Here is an 18,826-nt window from a genome sequence, read left to right on the forward strand (position 1 = left end):
TGGGGGTCCAGGAGCTCCTGCCTGGACAAAGAGAGGCAGGAACCCTGCCCATGGTTAGGATAGGAACCAGACCTGAGCAACAACTCTGGGGACACATGGCTGCAGAGGAACTGCTCCAGAAGAGAGACTGGGGAATGCTGGTTCAAAGGTGAGGGCAGCATGGCCAAAATGAGCTCCTTCTCCATCCCTGGAGAAGCTTAATCAAAAACTAAGAAACAACCAGCAACCAGTTTAGAAAGAGAGCACAAAATCCTAGTGATTACTGCAAAGCTTTGGCCATGGCTGTGAATCTCATGGCTGCCAACAGCATCCCCAAGCTATTAAGAGAAAAATCAAGATGTGGACAGAATTAGATTGGCCATAGGTGAAAAATGGCTCAATTATTTCTAGTGCCAGAACCACAGAAGGACATTTCCCTCTGTTCCTGATCCACAACCTCCCACTAATTAGCAGACCTAGCAGAGAGGAAAAATGCTCCAAGCTCCAGAAAGAGCAACAGTCAGAGCCACGGCACACATGTTCATAAGCTAGGCAGAGGGCACTGCACAGCCCAGATTAAACTGGTCTGACCAGCTGTGGGAAACCAGAGCAGCCCTTACAACAGCCCAGCTCCTCAAGGATGAGGACTGTCCTGTCCTGGAACAGGGATTGTCCTGCTCCAGCTGCAGTGCCCATGCTGGCTTCTCTCCCTGCTCAGACCATGGCTCAGCATCCCTGACTGTCAGCATGCCATGACATGGGGTGACAGCCTCCAGGAGTAGAACTACCTAAAAGGAGGTTGTAGTGAGATAGGGGTTGGTCTATTCTCTCTAGTTTCAGGTGACAGAATGGGAGGAAACAGCCTGCTATTGTGTCAGGGGAGGTTTAGGTTGGATATTAGGAAAGATTTCTTTAGTGGTCAGGCATTGGAATAGGCTGCCCTGGGAGGTGGTGGGGTCACCGTCCCTGGAGGTGTTCAGGAGATGTGTGGACATGGCACTTGGGGACATGGTTTCATGGCCATGGTGGTCTTAGGTTGAAGATTGGATTTGATGACCTTAAAGGTCTCTTCCAACCAAACCAATTCTATGGTTATATAAAGGAACAGTGGTCCAGCACATCAGGATTGAGAAATCCTGGAACACTACCAAGAGGGACAGCAAAGCAGGATGAGGGGAACACAGGCCTGGGCATAGCTCAGAGCAGAATCCAGCCCAGCACTCTTTGGGGACAGGCTGGAGGGCAGAGATAACTGCAAGCACCAGCTCCTGAGCCTCTCCCTTTCTGCAGGGATCTTTTAAACCTACTGAAGCGGAAAAACAAGCCAAAAAAAAAAAAAAAGTTACCAGGAGGCCCTGCCCCCTCCCCGACAAACTTTGGAACATGCTGTCATCAAGAAAAATGATGCTGGCAAGAGAGAAATCCGCTGGGGTTGCTGGCAATTTCCCAGGCTCCAGCCCCAATGAGTGTTTATCAATAATTTCAGGATCTGGCTGTGGCAGGTACTGCCAGGGAGCACAGGCAGGAGAGCGCAGGCAGGAGGGTGTCAGCCCGGCCGCGGGCAGGGGCCCATGGAAAGGGAAATCAATTAACGGCTCCTCAGGAGCAGGGATTTGCCAGCCTTAACAGGGCAAGGGCTGCTCACTCGCTGGGATGGAAACACTGAAGCAGCCCTCAGTGACACAAAGGCACAGCCCAAGCAGGGCTTGCTGATGCCATAGCCAGATGAGCACCAGGCAGGGCCAGGGATGGTCACAGAAGCTCCAGCAACAGACACCACTGAGGATGAGGCACCTTGGAAGGCGTCCAGAGAAGGGCCATGAGAATGATCAGAGGACTGGAAGCCCTGCAGTATGAGGAAAGGCTGAGAGAATTTGGTTTGTTCAGCCTTGACAAGAGAAGGCTTAGGGGAGACCTTATTACCACATACCAGTACAGAGATGGTGGCTACCAGGATGATGGGGACTCCCTTTTTACAAGGAGTCACATTGAAAAGACAAGGGGTGGTAGGTACAAGTTATTGCTGGGGAGGTTCTGATTGGAATCCAGAAGAAACCTTTTCACCATGAGAACAGTTAGAGATTGCAATCATCTCCAAAGAGAAGCTGTGGATTCCCCTGTATTGGACAGTTTCAAGACTCAGGCTGACAGGGTGCTGGGCCAGCTCATTTCAGCTAGACTATTACCTAGAAAAGGTGCACCAGATGAGGTCCCTTTCATCCTGGCATTCTGTGACTCTGAGTGACAGAACAGCAATGGCATCAGGTGCTGAGCTGCCCACAGCCTGGCCCTAGCCTCACACTGCAGATTGGAGCTGCTTCAGGCTCCATCTCTGATCCCAGCACCTCCCCACTGCCCATAGGGCTGGATCAAGTGCACATCTCCAAACCCTTCCAAGCCAGGAAAGGAAAGGGAGGCCAGGCTGGCTGCACTGATGGGGATCCCAGGTGGGTGGGGAGCAAAGCAGAGCTGACCCCCAGGCTCACAGGACCTGCCCATAGGCTCCTCCACACCCCAAGCTCAGCCCCTGACAGCAGCCTCCTCTCACCACCCCTAGTGCTGGGCCTCGCCTCTGCATCACCACACTTAATCACTCCTAATGCATCCATCTTCCCTGCACTTCTCTAATTGCTTTCTGAACCCGGGGCTGCAGGTCCCTCAGCCACCCTGTGGAGCTGAGTTCCACAGCATAATTAAGCACTGTATGGAAAAAAAAAAAGAAAAAAGAAAATCCTTTCCTTCGTTTATGTTTTAAACTCAATTGTTTCACTTGACACCACCCATTTGTGAGAAACAGGGACTGTCCACTGCCTCTTGCTCACCCTTACACCACTCCTGAATCCATACAACTCCATCCTGCATTGCTTCCATTGCCTCTCCTCTAACCAAGAGAGTCCCAATTTATTAGTCTCTTCTCACACAGTAGCTTTGATCAGCCTTGTCATCCTTTTCTTTACCTTTTCTAGTTCATCTGCCTCTATTGTAGTGATTGGGCAACCCAAACTGCACCCAGCACTGGCACTGTGACACGGCACGATAGACCTGGGTGTGATGCTGCTGCCTGCTTTGTTTGCAGCCTCTACCCTGATAACTACTAATGAGCAATTTGCCTTATTTGACTGACACTGGGCTCAGAGATGACATTTTCATAGAACTACCCTCAGTGACTGCAAGGGCTCCTTTCCCGAGTAGGAAATATTAAATTAAAGGCCAGCTTTGGGAGTTTGGAGTTAAGGATCTCTTCTCATCTTTAGTACTTGGGCTCAGCAACATTCATCTGCCATTTTTCCACCTAGACACTCACACTGTCAGCTTCTTCCACAGCCCTGCCCCATCAACTTTAAACTGTGCCAACCACTAGCTGATAAGGGCCAGCAGATGAGATGGGTGCAGGCAGGGAGGGTGTTAAATTCACAGCTCCCTGGCCCAGCTCTCTGGGGTAGGAGACAACTCCAGGTACCTCCCTATGTCCTCCTCTCAACACATTTGATTTAGCTGCTTGTATCTCCACAGGGCAGCAAGATCCTCTTACTTTTTACAAGGGCTTGTAGTGATAGGATGAGGGGGAATGGCTTGAAGCTGGATGAGTGTAAATTTAGAGTGAGTGTTAGGAAGAAATTCTTTACAGTGTGGGTGGCGAGACACTGGAACAGCTGCCTGGGGAAGCTGTGGATGCCCCCTCCCTGCAAGTGTTCAAGGCCAAGCTGGACAAGCCCTTTTGAGCAGCCTGGTCTAATGAAATCTTCCCCTGCCCATGGCATGGGGCTGGAACTAGATGTTCTTTAAGGTCCCTTCCAAGCCCAAAACATTCTGTGCTTCCATGATCCTGGAGGCTTAGCACACACAAGGACAGCAATGACACACCAATAAGGAAACAGGGTTCTTCGATTTTTTTTTTTTTTCTTACTGCTGTGGGAGTCTCTCTGTGGCTTTTCCCTGCCATTTGCAGTATTTCCTTCCTCCAAGATGACCTCACATCTCAACAGAGAGATGTTAAATCCCAGGAATCCCACAAACACTTGGACAGAGCTGCTGGGATCTGTCAAGCTTTGCTGGCTGAGATGGCTGTGGTGGCCGGGGGAGCCTACCCCAACTGCCCCCTCCTACCCTTTGAGAGGGGAACGAGGGCAGGATGAGCCTCCGGACAAACTGGCAGAGAGTAACGGCAGAGTGCGCCGGCGGCAACGGCCCCGCTGCTGTCAGCACCGCGGACAGCGTTCGCCGCTCCCACCCCACAACCGGGAGCCAGACCCCCCCATCCGGGCACAGCACCCCACGACCTGGACCCAAACCCCCCTATCTGGGCACAGCACCCCACAACCGGGACCCAAACCCCCCCATCTGGGCACAGCACCCCACAACCGGGACCCAACCCCCGCCTATCTGGGCACAGCACCCCACAACCGGGACCCAAACCCCCCCATCTGGGCACAGCACCCCACAACCGGGACCCAACCCCCGCCTATCTGGGCACAGCACCCCACAACTGGGACCCAAACCCCCCCATCTGGGCACAGCACCCCACAACCGGGAGCCAGACCCCCCCACGCCTAGGCACAGTGCACCCTGCACCCAAGAAGCCCCACACTGGGCATGACACATTCCACTTCTGGGAGCTGGACCCCAAGCAGGGCAGAGCACAGACCCCCCCATGGCACCCTCTGGTGGGAGATCCCCCAGCAGCCAAGCACCAATCCATGCAGAGAAAACTGTGGATGTGCAGCCAGATGCCTTCACACACGAGGAGAACGTGCCCACCATCCACCAAATCTGCTTCTGAAAAGCATCCATCTTTTCTGGCATTCTCAAGCTCCTAAATTTTTTATCCTGCTCTTTTGGAGCTGTTGAGGCCCTGCCCAGCTGCCAGCAGTGGGATCACCCCTCACAGCCCTGTGCCTCCAGCTGGTCTCCTGGGACCTGCCATTCACCTGCTGTAGGCAACCTGATTCTGAGCAGCTGTCCCAGCATCCTAGCTGGGACCAGACTAGGACTGCACTCTCTCTGCTAAGCTTCAGATGTCCCTTCTGAGAGGAACATTTCTTAATGTTCTGCTTCATATCAGATCTCCTCGTGTTTCTGCTCCCCCTTGAAGCACCTTCCCCAGCTGTCCCTTCTCCAGCAGCAAGGTGACTGAGCTGGGCTGGTGCTGCTGGGTGTTCCCAAGCCATGGGTCAGGTGTAACTATAATGAACAGGTGACACCCATATATTTAGGAGCATTTCAAAACAGAAAGAAAAAGGCTACTGAGTGTTCATATGTGCTTGTTGTATTATTTAAGAGAAGCCATTTGAGAGCACAGGAGAAGCAGTGTCTGCTCCCAAAAGGAGGAAAAATAATGGAGGGGAATATTTGCAAAAAGCTCAGTTAAGTAAATATTTTATGCCCAATAATGTTATGGCTTTTGAATGATGCATGCAGGAGAGTTGAAAGGAGGTGAGGCACAGCAACACACCCTGCGTGCAGGCTGCGAAGGTGTTTGTGAAGGGAGGCAAAGGCGAACAGAGTGCTCTGGCCAGAGCCTCTCACGCTGCCAGGGTGGCTGTGGGCAGGGACAGCACAGCTTGCTGGATTCACTACGCTGTTTCACTGCAGAAAAGCCACAATGAACCTCAAAGGGAGATGGTTCTGCCCTAAGTAGGTGATACTGGCCAAGGTGCTGACCATTCCCTTGGACCAGCCCCAGGGAGCACTCACAAGAGGAATTTGCATCCCTCTGATCAAGCCTGCACCAGAACTCTTGTTCTCAAGAGGCTCTATGCAGTCAGTGAGGCATATCCAGAACACTCCTAGACACCAAGAAGCTCCAGCAAGGCAGGGCAGCCCTGACTGTGGTGGGCTCTGGCATGCTGGAGCAATGATTGGATGTTAGGAAGAAGTTTTTCACCATGAGGATGGTGAGACACTGGAACAGGCTGCCCAGGGAGGTGGTAGAAGCCTCATCCCTGGAGGTTTTTGCAGCCAGGCTGGATGTGGCTCTGAGCAACCTGATCCAGTGTGAGGTGTCCCTGCCTGTGGTGGGGGGGTAGAACTAGATGATCCTTGAGGTCCCTTCCAACCCTAACAATTCTATAATGCTGCAGTGAGCAGGAGGGAAGGAGACACAAAAAGACTGGAAAGAAGTTTGGTGTGAGGTCCTTGGCAGCTCAGGGAGGTGTTAGTAAGATGCAGCAAGAGCCCTGCAAAGGCAGGGGACAGGACAGGTTGTCCCAGGAGACTGTCCCAGCCCTCCTGAAGCATTGAGAACTGTGGCTGCCTTGTTGCTTTGCTTGGGAAAGAATCGGCCCCTGCAAGGAGGGCATGGGAGCTGGGACCAAGAGGCAAAGAACTGTAAGGCAGAGGGATTTCCCTGGCCCATGAGGATGAGGTGGGCAGGGAAAGCAGAAGGAAGGCCAGACAGGCAGAGATGGTGACTGAAAGGAGGAGAGCACAGAGGAGGGATGTTTCTCTGAGCAGAGGAATTCTCCTCCTGGCAGGCAGGAGCACAGGGTGAGCATCTGGCACAAGGTAAGCACAGAAAGGAGTAAAATACCATTAAGTGTAATAAGAAATGTAGTTAATCAATGAGCTCTGCAGCTGGGGATCAATGGGAGGCAGACACAGCCATTAGCTGAGAAAGCTGAGAAAGAGCCCCAGGTTCTGATGGAGTGGTCGATGCTGGGTTTAACCAAGCAGGGTCTCCAAGTGGAGAGCAGAGCCAGGCTGAGCTGTGAGACAGGGCTGACCCCAATCCTCAGGGCACAGACCCACACTGGGGAGCAGGAAGAGAAGCCCAAATCATGGCCTGATGAAAAGCCTTGTGATGAACCCTGAGGAGCACCCTGAACCAGATACAGCAACAATGTGAGAGGGAATGGAACAGCTGCTGACAGAGAAGGAACTTGAGTCCCTTCTCATCACCCAGGGGCACCTCTTGGGGATCAAGAACTAAAGTGTAGCCATAAGCATTTTTCCTATGGACCAAAGGCTGTTGTGGACTCCACATGTTGGTCCTTGCTGTGGGACTCAACCCAGGAGGGTGCAGGGGACTATGGGCATGGTGGGGACACCAGCTGGAGCAGAAAAGCCATGCAAAGCCTTACTCCCACCCATGCTGCTGGGCTGACAGAGCCCACCAGTGAGCAGGCTGGGCATGCACAGCAAGTTTGGAGGGGACACAGCTGGAACAGGTGACCCCAATTAACCAAAGGGATAGTCCAGACCACAGAGTACCACACTCAGTATACAAAGCTCTCCTTGAGCACTGGCCTGGGGCACCCCCCAAGGCTCAGGACATGGAAGGAGCACAAACTAGATGGCAAGGAAGCCACTCTCCCCAGAAGGTGTTGCACCAGGCCAGGTAAACAGAGCTGCTGCTGAGTCAGGGCTTGCACAGGCCCCAACCTTGAGAGATGCCCCAGCCCCCCCCTCCCCCAACCCAGTACTCCTGGAGCCCGTCCGGGCGGTGCCGGCACTTGGCTGAGTCACTGCACAAGGGGCTCTAGTAGGAGAGTCTTGATTTTCAACCCAGGAGCACATTCAGCACTTGGGAAGGCAGACAGCCCCAGAGAGTGAGTGGGCACAGCCTCCAGGCTGACTCAGCCCTGGCACCAAGACCCTGCCATGCCCCTGTCCCCCAGAGTCCTTGAACCAGCCTGACCCCAGCTCCATGCTCCCTTCACCTTTCCGAGGCCATCACCCTCAATCCTGACCTCTGCTATTCCCCTTCCCACCCTTGATGGAACTTGATGGCCAGAGCCTGATCATCTGACCTAAGCCAGTGGAGAAAAGCAGCATTGATCTCCATGCAGGGAGTCTTTGGGGACCAAGCACATGGACAGTGACTTCCCAAGAGCATCACAGCCTGGGGTTGTGCTCAAGGCAGAGTTTCTGACTGTGCCTGTGGAGTAAAGCAGCTGTCCCCTGAGGTCCCTCTGTTCTCAGGTGGGATGAAATCATAGCCCTGATCCCCCAAGGGTTCTCATGGAGCACAGGACATGTGCTCCATCCCTAGCCATCACCAGATCCTGTCACCATGGGCTGTACAATACACACTCATGTACAACACACATTCCCAGATCCTGCAGCCCAACAGCAACAGCTGCCCCGTGACCCAGACATGGGCTGGGGTGTTCCCAGTGTTGTGTCACCTGCTTCTTCTCAGACTCCGTACTGACCATGGGTAGATCTGACCAGCTCAGGCCCCTCCTCACATCTCCCTCCCACACATTCCTCTGGACCCATCATGGGTGAGCCATCTCCTAGAAGGTGGCAGATAGCACATTGTCCATCCCAGCCGGTAACAGCAAGCCAGGCAAACACCCAGGAGGGATCACAACAACATTATGAAGAGGGACCCCACCTTCTCTCCCACCACCTGCCCTTCACAGACAACCCAGTGGGGGACTCTTGTGGCCCCCACCAGCAGCTTCAGTAGCAGGCAGGGAGCACAGGAGTCCCAGTAACAGCTCCCACAAACCACAACACCCACATCAGATTCCCACAGCTCCAGGACTCTCAGGAACAGAGGTAAGACCCAAACTCCTGCCTCCCAGTATAGGCAACCAGGCCCAGAATCTCCCCAGCAACAACCAAAGTCGCTTTTCCAGCCTCCTCACCTCTTTTCCAGCCTTTACAAGCTGCTTGGCTGGAGCATCTTCCTCAGGGCTCAGGCCAAGTCCAGGCTTTTGATTTCCTGCAGCACACTGTCACTCCTGCTCTTCTCCTGGCTTTGAGGCCGTTATCAATACTTTCTTCACCTTCATTCCAGTTCCTTGGCCATGCCTGGCATAAAGCAGCTTGAACACCCACAGAGAGCATCGACTCACCCCAGACAGCAGTGAGTGTGAACAGTCAGGTAGCTGCTCTGCCTTAGAACAACCTCCTGTCCATGAGCTGCCCTCAGCTATACTCTGCAGAGAGCAGAACAGAATCTGCTCCACCCTCATCAACTCCACTTAACTGTCCCAGGTGTGCCCAGTCTCCATCAGCCCCCACAGCCTGTCCCAGGTGCACCCAGTCTCCATCCGCCCTCCCAGACTGTCCCAGGTGTGCCCAGGCTCCATCAGCCCCGCCAGACTCCACAGCTCCATTCAACACCCCATAGCTCCCCATGGTTTTCCTGGTAGTCACTCCAGGCACCCTCAGCTGCAGAGCTCCTCCTGGCTCTGCTCACTGGAGCAGAATCATATCTTCAACCACAAGGTCCTGGCACTAGGTCCTCCACTGATGACAAGAACCTTATCTGAGTCCTGGGCAATCATGTGCTGGGAGCCAAGAGGAGCCCTGCAGACATTTACCCTGTGTCTGAGCTGCACCAAGCTGATGTTTAGTGTAAAGAGCAAACCAGGATATCTCCAGCTGCTTTATTCAGTGCTCTGCTCCCTCTCCTGCCTGCCTCCTCTCTCCCCTTTTTTCCTCCTTCACCCTCTTTCCAACAGGCTGCATATGCACCATCTTAACCACTGGGACAATGCAACTATCTAGAGAGCAGAGCTGCCCCAGGCAGGCCAGCAGGGTGAGCAGAAGGAAAACCATCTCCCTGCTTTCTGTCAACTCATCCTCTCTGTTAGGTTCAAGTGCACCATTCCCAGCCTGCAGCAACCCCACTCTCCAAAACCTGGGAGGGGGCTCTGCCTGGGCAGCCTTCTGCAGCTCAGCCCTTCTCTGGGGGATGCAGCCACCCTCCCACCCCGAAGAGACCACATCAATAACCAGCCCTGGTGGACAGGTGGGACAAAGTGTGCCAGCCCTGACTGAAATGTGTGGCACCCCTTAGAAATGTGAGATTTGATTTTTCCCTTTAAAAATAAGAAATAAAACAGAGAAACCTCCTGGCCCCCACCTGCCTGACGAAACTGGTTTCCCCCCAGCACGGACCCTGGCAGCTACCTACAGACGTTCACACACTGCAGGGGAGCTGCAGTTCTGCCCAAGGGATGCTGGCACCTTGCTTCTTCCAAAGGCTGGAAACAGGCTGAGTCCCTGCACAGCACATTTCAGACAGGGCTGCTCCAGTGGCAGATGACATTTCTGTGTTCAGGATTTCTATTTTCTAGCCCCTTCCTCTGTCTTTGGTACACAAGCATGAGGACAGCCTCAGCCACGACATGCCTTTGCAGGGCCCATCTTCTCCAATTAGGTGCTGGGCTGACGATGTGTGCCCTCAGGGTGTAGCTCACTGCACATGATTGCTTCCAAGGATGCAGAATAAGTGCTGTCAGCAAGAGGCCTGTGATCTGGAGGGTGCTGAACAGGGACACAGTGGCCCTGGAGCAGCCCTAGCCCCTCAGGCATATCTGCTGGCAGGAAAGGTGCCAGGGGTGCTGTTAGTGCAGTATCAACTGGCTCAACCCTTTTATGGGGAGATGGCCAGTGGCCCCAGGCAGGGTGGCCAAAGGTGATGTTCTTTATCTGTGCCAACTATCAAGAGAAGACACTCCTGCCATAAAATACTCCCCTGAGATTGGAGCAGTGCTCCCTGCTCTCCAGCCTCTTCACCCCCAGCAGAGCTGATGAACACAATAACTTATCAGGACCTTCCCCTGCACTGTAAGCCATGGCCAGGGGACTCACTGACACACCTCACAACAACTTGCTGAACATTTAGGGTTTTCCATGAGCTTGGTAATCAATAAAACCTTTATCATACGAGTACTTTAAACTCTCAATATCTGGAAGAACCCTCTGTCCTTGCTGAAAGGACAATATCAGACCCAGGGCAGCAAATGCTGATAACAAAAGAGTTCCTTGAGTGAACTGCAGTGCTGCAGCTGGCAGAAAGGGTTCCCAGCCAGCAGCTCCTCTCCTGGGGCTCTCCAGACACATGGCAGTGACTGGAATGGGTAGACATGACCCCAGCATTGTGACCACTCTGCTGCAGCTTAGCCAAACCCAGACACACCAGGCACACCAGCAACCTCCAGCTTCCCAGCACCCAGCACAGCCCAGCGACCTGCACAGCCCCACAGAGCCCAGCACAGCCCAGCAGCTCCAAGTCAAAATGAAAGGATTTCCCCTTGGGCTGCTGTCAGACCCTCCATTAGTCAGAGGAGGGCTCAGAGCAGGCTCCATCCCACCACGACCTGGGCTCCTTTTCTCTGTTTGCAAAGTGCTCAAAGCCACTCTCCTGGCTTGTGTCAGCCATGAGTTCTCTGGTGAGATCATTCCAACCTCTCAGTGTCCTTGCATGATTATGCCACTTCCAACCTGGGAAACACAAGCACAGGAAAAGAGGTAATTGAGACATTGATGCACCCTGAGGACTTGACTCAGACAGGAATACTTACAGATGCTCAGGTCTACAAAGAGACTGTCACAGGCCAGGAAGGATGAAACCTGGCATGTGCATGAGACTCATCTGCCCAGCTCACACCTGGGGGAGAAATGTCAAGAAATAGCCCCAGGCAGGGCCAGGGAAACCAGCAGAGAAGGTTCTGCTCAGCAAAGGAGGGGATGGCTGAGCAATTAGGAAGCAAAGCACGAAGGAATAAATCTGGAACCTGAGCAGAGGGAGAACAGCAAAGACACAAAGGTTGAGAGTTCAGACCCTGGGGAAGCAAGTCAACCTCTGTTACATAAGTCTACAAAAACCTTAAACTCAGTTTTGCTGAGAAATGAGTCACCAGCAATGATTAAACCTCAGAGAAGTCATAAAAAACTGCAGATATTGATAAAAAGGGATGCTGAGATGGTGAAGCTCAGCAGTGCACTAGCAGGTGAGGGTCACCCACAATGAGCAGCAGAGACCAAGCAGTGGAAGCTGTGCTGATGGGACATGGGAGCTTCAGAGTTAGGCTCAGCCTCTGGAGCAGCTCTGGGGGTTGCTGGCACAGACTGGATCCAGCAAGGAGTCTGCTTCCCAAGCACATAGCTCCACAAAGTCACACTCAAGGACCTCGGGTAAACCCAAGCTCCCTCCTGAGCTTCTGAGCACCCCTCTGGAGGTAGAAGAGTGGTTCTGGAAGCAGGGCAAGTTGTCTCTTGAAGCTGAACTGCTGGCACCAAAAGCAAAGAGTCTGGGAAGGACACACAGCCACGGGTGCAAGGAACCAGCCCAGGCTGGGGGATGCCAGCTGCTGGGGAGGCTGGTTTCATACAGATTCCCTAGAGAAGCCTCCTGCCTTGTGAGCAATTCCTCCCATTTCTGAGTGCTGAAATAACACCTGCTGCCACTGATAGAGGAGTCAGATTTGGTGTTTTCACCCCGAAGGAAATCTAAGATAATCTACTTCAGCTAGACAAAAAAAAAAAAAAAAAGAAGAGCTCATTCTGATCCAAAGTGCTGGCTGAAGCCATGCACCTGATCAGCAACTGCATGATTAGATAAGAACTGAACTTAGTCCCATCCCACATCTATTAATGTGAGCTCTCTGGATGTCTGGGATGTTCCCCCTCAAGGGCATGAAGATGTTCACTTTGCTGGGGCTCCTCTTGGCTGCCCTCTCTTTAGCAAGCTGTGTCCCCCTGCAGCAGCAGACGCCCAGCCGCAGCAAAGTCCTCCTGGTCTCCTTTGATGGCTTTCGGTGGAATTACGACCAGGACGTGGACACCCCCAACCTGGACACCATGGCAGCAGAGGGGGTGAAGGCAGAGTACATGACTCCTGCCTTTATCACCATCACCAGCCCATGCCACTTCACGCTGCTGACCGGTGAGTCCCCACCAGCCCCATGCCAGCGGCTCAGGGCTGGGCAGGTTTGAGCCTTTTGCATCAGTGTGGTGGGTTGAAAATTCCACCCCCCTGCCCCAACCACGAAATTGCCAGACTAGCTCAGTTAGAAAGCAAATGGAAGCTGTATTTACAAGCAAAACTACAATCTAAATAGGAAATGCAATGAATATGTAGCAAAATATTAAATATTTACATATATTTACAATTTATAAACAACACAAGACACCCCCCACCCTGGGCAAACCAGGGGGCTGCCAACAGCTTCCCCTCTCCCTTCTCCCTTCCCTCCCCCCTGCACATGGGACAAGAGAGGAAAGGAGAAAAGCAGAGAGAGAGCTGTTTGGTAATACTTAGCCACAACAAAGCAAGGCAGCCAAAGTCAGCAAAGCCAGCAGAAGCCAGAGCTATGAAGGAGTCAAAAAGAGAGCGAGTTAGTGTACAAAACTAACTTTTATGTTAGGTGTCTGTCCACTGGGATTATTTAGACCTGATCATTATTTTCCTTTTTACATCCAGTAGTAATTTATTTACATTCCACTACATTCTGTTCAAGATCTGTGGAAAATTTTCTAGGCACAGCCTAAAACTACCACGATCAGGGAAGGACACTTAGTCAAGCAGCCATCCAGCCTCAGCAGCCCTAGGCTAGAGAGAAGGTAATATTTTCAGAAAGAGACAGAACTGAACCCACATTTATCAAAGGTAAATAGCAACAGGAATTACACAGCCACCACCTAGACTATGGTAGGAATTATGTGGAGGCCACCCCAACAGGGTCCATCCCTAAATTCCACTTTAGTACAGACCAGATCATCTCTTTTATGTACCTTTATTCCTACTACAGGTGGGCTGCAGCTCCAGCTGGGGCCTGTCCCTTGTTCCTGGATGTACAATCTCTGTAGGTCTGTAGATTTCCCAATTGCATTTCTGCTCATCCCTGTCCTGTCTGGGAGCCTGGAGCCTTCTCTTCTCCTGGTTCACTCTCACAGTGTCCAGGCACCCTTTTTGTCTGTGTCTTGAGGCATTTCCTTCTCCATTGTTACAGGGCAGCCTGTAGTTCAAGTTCACTCATACTCCCCTAGCTACTGGGGTCACAAAACAAATGTTAAAGCACAGTTCATGCAGCCTAAGGCTTTGTTTACTTTCTTCACTTGTGCTAATCTCTGGCACAAATTAGTCTCTCCCTATGGTGTTCTCCCTTTGTTTTTATCAGCAAATCTGCACTATTTATATTACCTAGGTGCCAAATATCAATAGCCTCTAATATGTGTCTGTATTGCAGTGCATGCTATACAACACCACACAAATCTACCTACAAAGGCACAAAGCCAATATATTATTCCATACATAATCCAGATTCCCCAGTAAAGCAGAGATCAGGCAAGAGCTGCAGAAAGGGACAGAACTGAAGCTGTATTTATCAAAGGTAACTAGCACCAAACCAACCCGATGGGCTCCTTTGATAAGATAAATGATTTTTTTTTTTTTTTAGACAAGGGAGATGCACTAAATTTAATCTTTCTGGACCTCAGTAATGTATTTGATACAGTGCCACACGGGAAATCATTAGTTAAGATGGAGAAGATGAAGATTAGTACCAAACCTCTGACGTGGGGAAGAGGACAGCAGGTGATGTGAGAGGATATTGTCAGGCTGGAGGGAAGGGAACAAGGGAATTCCTGAAGAATCGATTTTGGAGCCAATCTTATTTAAGATTTTAATTAATAACCTTGGCATAAAGGAGTGGAACATGCTAATGAAATCTGCTGATGGGAAAAGGCAGGGAGGCATCGTCAATAGAGGGAGGATGGGGATATTGCACAGAAGTAACTGAGCCTTCTTCAGGACCAGAATAATCAAAATAGCACAAGAGGTAACAGTGCAAGGTGCAAGCCTTTCATTTCTAACAGGAATTTCTGCTGCACACTCCCCTCATGGGGTGTGAGAAACAGGGAAAGTGAAACACCAAAGCAATTAGATAACTGCAAGCCAACAGAGAACCTTGTGTGAGCGGAGACACCCACAGGCAGCACCAGCACTGGAATGAGGGTGCCTCTGCTTGAGGGCTGGCTGAGACCTGCTGGGCATAAATCCTCCCATGAGAGGAGCAGGTGTGTCCCCCAGCATCCCTAGACCTGGGACCCCCCACTCTGTGAGGCAAGGAAAGAAGGAGTCAAAGCATGAGCACTGGTGAGGCAGTGTCTCAAACACTGGGTTCAGTTTTGGGCTCCTCACTCCAAGAAGGGCAGGAAGTGTTGGAGCATGTCCAGAGAAGGGCAATAAAGCTGGTGAAGGGTCTGGAGCACAACTTTTGTGAGGAGTGGCTGAGAGAGCTGGGGTTGTTTAGCCTGAAGAAATGGAGACTCAGGGGACACCTTATTGCTCTCTGCAACTCCCTGAAAGGAGGCTGCAGAGAGGTGGGGGTCGATCTGTTCCACCAAGTAACAAGTGATAGAACAAGAGGAAATGGATCTCAAGTTGTGCCAAGGGAAGATCAGGTTGAATATTAGGACAGATGTCTTCACTGAAAGGGTTATCAGGTATTGGAACAGGCTGCCCAGGGAGGTGGTGGAGTCCCCATCCCCAGAGGTATTTAAGAGGTGCTTAGGGATATGGTTTAGTCAAGGACTTGTCAGTGCTGAGCTAAGGATTGGACTCAATGATCTTAAAGGTCTTTTCTAACCTAGAAAATTCTGTGATTCTGTGAAAGGGGTTGGGATGGGACACAAGAAGGGGGCAGCAGACAGAAGCTCCCTGCTGACCCAAAGCTGGCCCACTGCCCACCACGGGGGTGAGGCCCACCTTGCTTCATCCACAGCCTGGCTCACCCCCACTTCCTGCATCTTTCCTGACAGGGAGATACCTGGAGAGCCACGGAGTGATTCACAACATGTGGTTCAACACCAGCACAGGCCAGAAGCTGCCCTACCACAGCACACAAGGCGTGGACAGCTGGTGGGACAACGGGAGCCTGCCCATCTGGATCACTGCCCAGAGACAGGCAAGTGGCACCTCCTCACATGCAAAGACCCTGCACAGACCCTGCACAGACAGATCCTGCCTGCAGTGTAGGAAAAGCTACAGGCAAGCCACGATCTCTAGTGGCCATGAGCTAACATCCTCGCTGCAAACGACAGGCTAATTAGACCAGCAGGAAAAAAAAAAAAAATCCCCAGACACTGGCAGGAATAATTATGATCATTCTATTAAAAATAGAGGGGGGGGGGGGAAGGGAAGAAAAAAAAAAAGAGAGAGAGATGCATTTCAGCTTTATTAAGTCATTAATAAAACAGGTTATCCTTTTCCTGTTTAAAGAAACTTCAGCTGGTTCCTTTGGGAGTGCCATGAGCTTGGGGGGTTTAAACACTCCAAGGCACAACTCTCATTTCCACAGCCTCACCCAGGACCTTTTGGGTGGCAGAGGCAGGGGCTGGTCCCCTCTGCACTAGGAACTGCAGCAAGGCTTTCCTGGATCCCAACAGGCAGCAGACTTTGAATTTACTGAGACAAGACCTAAGACCAGGCCCAAGACGTGTATCTTTGCCTGTCTTTACTTGCCAGGCTGGCCCCATTGACTTCAGGGTGAGGGTTTCTATGACTGGAGTCAAACTCACCTCAATGTCTTGATGGTCAAAAGCTGGAGGGCCCATGCAAGGGACAAATGAGTCACTGTTCACAAAGTTCTAACTAGTGTTAGTAGCACAGTGAGAAAGCCAGCGTGCAGGAGTTCTGAGAAGGGCAGTGATTTCAATTAATCACTTTTAATTGGCAACGAGCAAGAAAAACCTCATTAGAGGCAGAGGTAGCCATTAGGGGACTGAATGAACTAACCACATTAGTAGGTGGCTGCATTGACAGATGGAGAGATGCTGCAGAGCAAGTTCAGGTGAGTTTATGCAATGTCTCCACTAACAGGGTTTAAAGACAGGCTCAATCTATTTCCCTGGAGGAAAAGCAAAATATCAAGGGGAACAAGTGAACATGAGGTTGGTGGAGCCCATCATCTTCAACTACAACAATGAAACCAACTGGCAAGAGAACATTAACATCACCATGACGTGGTTCACAGAGCATGACCTCGACTTCATCGCCCTCTACTTTGGTGAGCCAGACTCAACAGGACACAAGTTTGGCCCTGAGTCCACCCAGAGGAAAAAAGTGATCGAGAAGGTGGACAGAACCATTGGCTACTTGAGACAGCGTATCAGGGAAAGTGGCCTGGAATCAAAACTCAACCTCATCATCACGTCTGACCATGGCATGGAGACCATCGTAAAGACCAATGAGATTCATATCGGGAAAGTAGCAAACTTCTCATTCAAAGACATCCAGTTTGAACTCTTAGATTATGGACCCAATGGACTACTGCTGCCAAAGGAAGGAAAACTAGAGCATGTGTACTCAGTCCTGAAGAATGCTCACCCAAACTTACATGTGTACAAGAAAGAAGACTTCCCAGAGAGATTCCACTACGCCAATCACCCCCGGATAGCCCCACTCGTGTTGTACAGTGACCCAGGATACGTGATCCACGGGGTAAGATGTAGGCACAGGCATATCTGCCTCTCTCCTCCTGTCCTTGTGGCATCCCAGTACCTACCTGCCTTTATGCCTTCATGTTGGTTGCTCTCCCTACAAACAGATGGAAATTCCAGCTCTTTGGGTAAAGATATTCTCTGCTGTTCAGATTGAAAAAAAAGGCTCCAGAAGTCTTGGAGCAGGGCTTACATAAACACCGAGTACTAGCTGCAGGTTCAGCTCCTGGCCTGGCATTAGGGCAAGGCCCAAAGTCAAGGCAAATAGGCAGCTTCCCACTGCAAAGCTCCTCAGTACAACAGAATTTGGACCTGCTGACATTTAGGAAGGAAACTTACAAGGTGTCCTCGCTTGAGAGTTGTGTCGAGGCAGCACCTTCCAGCTTCTGTGAAGTTCACCATTACTAGATCAACCTCAAAAAACTCAGAGAAATTAAACAGACTGCAGAGCACAGCACAAGAACCACAGGCAGGAGAGTTGGAGGCAGTGGTGCTGCTGCTAGGGGTTGGGGCTGGAAGATTTGGGCACCCATATCTTCTCTCTCTCTCCCTTTCAGAGATTCAAAGTCCAGTTCAACAAAGGTGAACACGGCTTTGACAACGAGGCCATGAACATGAAAGCCATCTTCCGTGCTGTGGGGCCAGCCTTCAAGCAGGGGCTGGTGGTTGAGCCCTTTGAAAGCATTAATGTCTACCCCCTCCTCTGCCATCTGCTGGGCATCACCCCTGAGCCCCACAACGGCTCCCTGGCGATCATGGAGCCCATGCTGAGTGAGTCTGTGGGCGCTGGGCATGGTCCACTGTACCGAGCACTGACACCAGGCACCAGCACCTGGCACTGAGCACTGGCCATGGGCACCAGGTACTGGCCATGCTCTGCCACACTGAGCGCCAATATCAGGCACCGGGCACGCTCCGCCCCACCAGGCACTGGTCGTGCTCTGCCACAGTGGGCGGTGGTCTGTCACACCGGGTACCGGCACCGGGCACTGGCGGTGCTCTATCACGCCGGGTACCGGCACCGGGATTCCCGCGGGAACAGCGACACCTGGCGGCCGACACCCGCCTCTCCTCCCGCTCCTGCCACCTCCTGGTGGCTTCGGGGGCACCAGCGGGCGTCGTCCGCGGCCCCATCGCCACATCGAAGCTGCTGTGCCGCCCGCCCTGCAGCATACAGAATCACCCACCCCGCCCCGGGCTCCGGTAACCTTAAAGGCATCAGAAATGTCCCTGCCACCAAAGCCCAGCTCCTGACACCCCCGGGCGGGCAGCAGAAGGTGCTCAGGGTCATGAAGTGCCATCCCGGGGCGGGCAGAGGGAGTGTCTGAGGGTGACAAAGCCCCTAAATGAGACTCCGTGGTGTGGCTGCTCGTGGGGACAAGGACTGAGTGGACACTGAATTCCTGCTCTCGGCATTCCAGGTGCTGGCGATCCTGGCATTCCAGGTACCAGTGCTCCTGGCCCTGGAGATTCTGCTGCTCCTGACCCTGCTGCAACAAAGCTGTCAATGATGCTGGGAATTGCTCTCATTCTTGGATACTGGGGTGGAATTTACTAAATTCCCCCTATCAGAGGTAACTGGTCTCAGGATATCCAGAAAAACCACTGTAAGCCATAGAATCATGGAGTCATTTTGGTTGGAAAAGACCCTTAAGATCAAGTC

General features: G+C 52.0%; 1 protein-coding gene across 1 annotated transcript; it reads left to right on the forward strand.

Annotated features, from left to right (window-relative positions):
• The first annotated feature begins 12,357 nt into the window (after positions 1–12,357).
• On the forward strand, positions 12,358–18,721 carry ENPP7 (ectonucleotide pyrophosphatase/phosphodiesterase 7). Its single transcript, XM_054394069.1, has 5 exons — positions 12,358–12,607; positions 15,484–15,629; positions 16,544–17,164; positions 17,721–17,934; positions 18,633–18,721. Exons 1-5 carry the CDS (start codon positions 12,358–12,360, stop codon positions 18,719–18,721), a joined length of 1,320 nt encoding a protein of 439 aa, XP_054250044.1.
• The last annotated feature ends 105 nt before the right edge of the window (positions 18,722–18,826 follow it).

This window comes from Indicator indicator, chromosome 29 (assembly GCF_027791375.1).
Source record: "Indicator indicator isolate 239-I01 chromosome 29, UM_Iind_1.1, whole genome shotgun sequence".
In the NCBI taxonomy this organism is placed as follows: Eukaryota; Metazoa; Chordata; class Aves; order Piciformes; family Indicatoridae; genus Indicator; species Indicator indicator.

Coding starts and splice junctions, on each gene's coding strand:
- ENPP7 (XM_054394069.1), top strand. CDS start 12,358: ATGAAGATGTTCACTTTGCTGGGGCTCCTCTTGGCTGCCCTCTCTTTA. Junction 17,165..17,720: donor CAGGATACGTGATCCACGGG/GTAAGATGTAGG, acceptor TCTCCCTTTCAG/AGATTCAAAGTCCAGTTCAA. Junction 17,935..18,632: donor GATCATGGAGCCCATGCTGA/GTGAGTCTGTGG, acceptor CTGGCCCTGGAG/ATTCTGCTGCTCCTGACCCT.